Source organism: Leiobunum rupestre, chromosome 11 (assembly GCF_980474605.1).
Source record: "Leiobunum rupestre chromosome 11, qqLeiRupe1.1.hap1, whole genome shotgun sequence".
Classification (NCBI taxonomy): Eukaryota; Metazoa; Arthropoda; class Arachnida; order Opiliones; family Sclerosomatidae; genus Leiobunum; species Leiobunum rupestre.
Window position 1 is genome coordinate 31,256,977 of NC_143394.1, and position 1,457 is coordinate 31,258,433.

At 39.6% G+C, this 1,457-nt stretch overlaps 1 protein-coding gene across 1 annotated transcript; it reads right to left on the reverse strand.

The window, feature by feature from the left end:
• Positions 1-421: 421 nt before the first annotated feature.
• On the reverse strand, positions 422-1,083 carry LOC149922259 (uncharacterized). The gene is made up of 2 exons (XM_090164216.1): positions 755-1,083; positions 422-691 (listed from the first exon to the last, which is right to left on the reverse strand). The coding sequence occupies exons 1-2, from the start codon at positions 1,008-1,010 to the stop codon at positions 501-503; spliced, it is 447 nt and encodes a 148-aa protein (XP_090020342.1). The 5' UTR covers positions 1,011-1,083; the 3' UTR covers positions 422-500.
• Between the last annotated feature and the right edge of the window lie 374 nt (positions 1,084-1,457).

A 1,457-nucleotide genomic window follows, 5' to 3' on the forward strand; every position in this document is an offset into this window, starting at 1 on the left:
TATTTTAAGCACTAAACAAGAGGCTGTTCTACACGTAAATATTAATTTTATACGTTAAAACGCAAAAATAAAACAGTTCAGCTTGAAATAGCGCGAACTAGACAATGGCCACTGCACTGTAGTCTTCCCCCTTAACGGAAGCTTGCGAAGGCGCATGTTTCAAGAAAATAACATTAGAAGTATAAAGATATGAATACTTCTCGTAAAATGTATATTATATTCTTCTGCTATTAAACATATTAGTAAATACCTTTCTTGAGCGTAGCAGCCCGTGATACCGGTATCATTACTAAAAAGACGAACAACAAATACCTTAGCTTCATATTTTATTACCACTTATTTAAAGGTACAAAATAATTGTTGAACAGTCTAATATATATGGAATCGGAAAAATTGTTATTCAACGTGGCTAAGAAATCGAACTATAATGTTAAACATATTTGCGTTTTAGATAGATGAAATTCCACCCCATTACAAAAGAACGTGTGTACAATAGTCTCTTAATAAGTTTGACAAACTGGCACTACGCATTTCTTCCTGCAGCATTTGAAACAACACATCTTTTTCTCGTGTTCGCAGTAGGTGTCGTTGCTGCAAAATGGCGGCAATTTGAACTTAAGCAGGCAACGACATCTGACAGGCGGACATTGGCATACGGTTTGTGGCTTGCGAGGCGGTATCCAACCAGAATCTAAAGTATTTTTTAAAGTTAATTACTCCGTCTAACGCTAAACTGAGTCAACCAAGAACTTACTAGGTCTAATTGCCGGTATGCATTGCCTCTGACAGCATCTGAAACAGCATTTGAAACCGTTGGGACAGTGGGCATCGTGTAAGCAATAATTCACTAGCTGAGGCGGTACCATGTACCGCATTCTAAGCTGGTAACAACAGTCGTCCTGAGGACATGTCTGCGGTAATTGTAGCGAATTTAAATTCGTATTAATGGAGGTACTGGGGTAGTTAAAAGCGAGGCAAATTAAAAAGCAAAATAGTAAATGATCACCCATTTTGACACGCTTACGAGAGAGATTCAATCAGAGATGATTGAAGCTTTTAAAACTGAACTTTGAAATGTACTTGTTGAATACGTAAACAGGATTCGCGTAATGGACAACATTTTGACGCCAGATGCAATACCTCTTTTTATAGGTACCTGTAATCTTGAATATTAAAGTGCTCGGCATCTTTAAAGGGAATCAGAACAGAAGCTAGTTACGTTATTTATTTTTGAAGCTCGTTATTAGCGATTGTGACGGGTGGGACAATTCAGTCCGCTCGTCCATCTGATTAATCAGGTGCGAGATATGTATTACGGCCACGCCAACGGGGGGATACTTTGGGATAGGGACTTGGGGGATTGGTGGTCTTCCTCAAACGGCCATCCACAAACTCTGCCTCCCAGACGCTTGGGATTACAGGAGTACGCCACTACTCCCGGCCAGCTAGTTACGTTA

Excerpts from the sequence above, each read along its gene's own strand:
- LOC149922259 (XM_090164216.1), bottom strand. The coding sequence starts at position 1,010 with ATGGGTGATCATTTACTATTTTGCTTTTTAATTTGCCTCGCTTTTAAC. Across the intron at positions 692-754 it reads CATACCGGCAATTAGACCTA|ATTCTGGTTGGATACCGCCT; the intron begins GTAAGTTCTTGG and ends AAAATACTTTAG.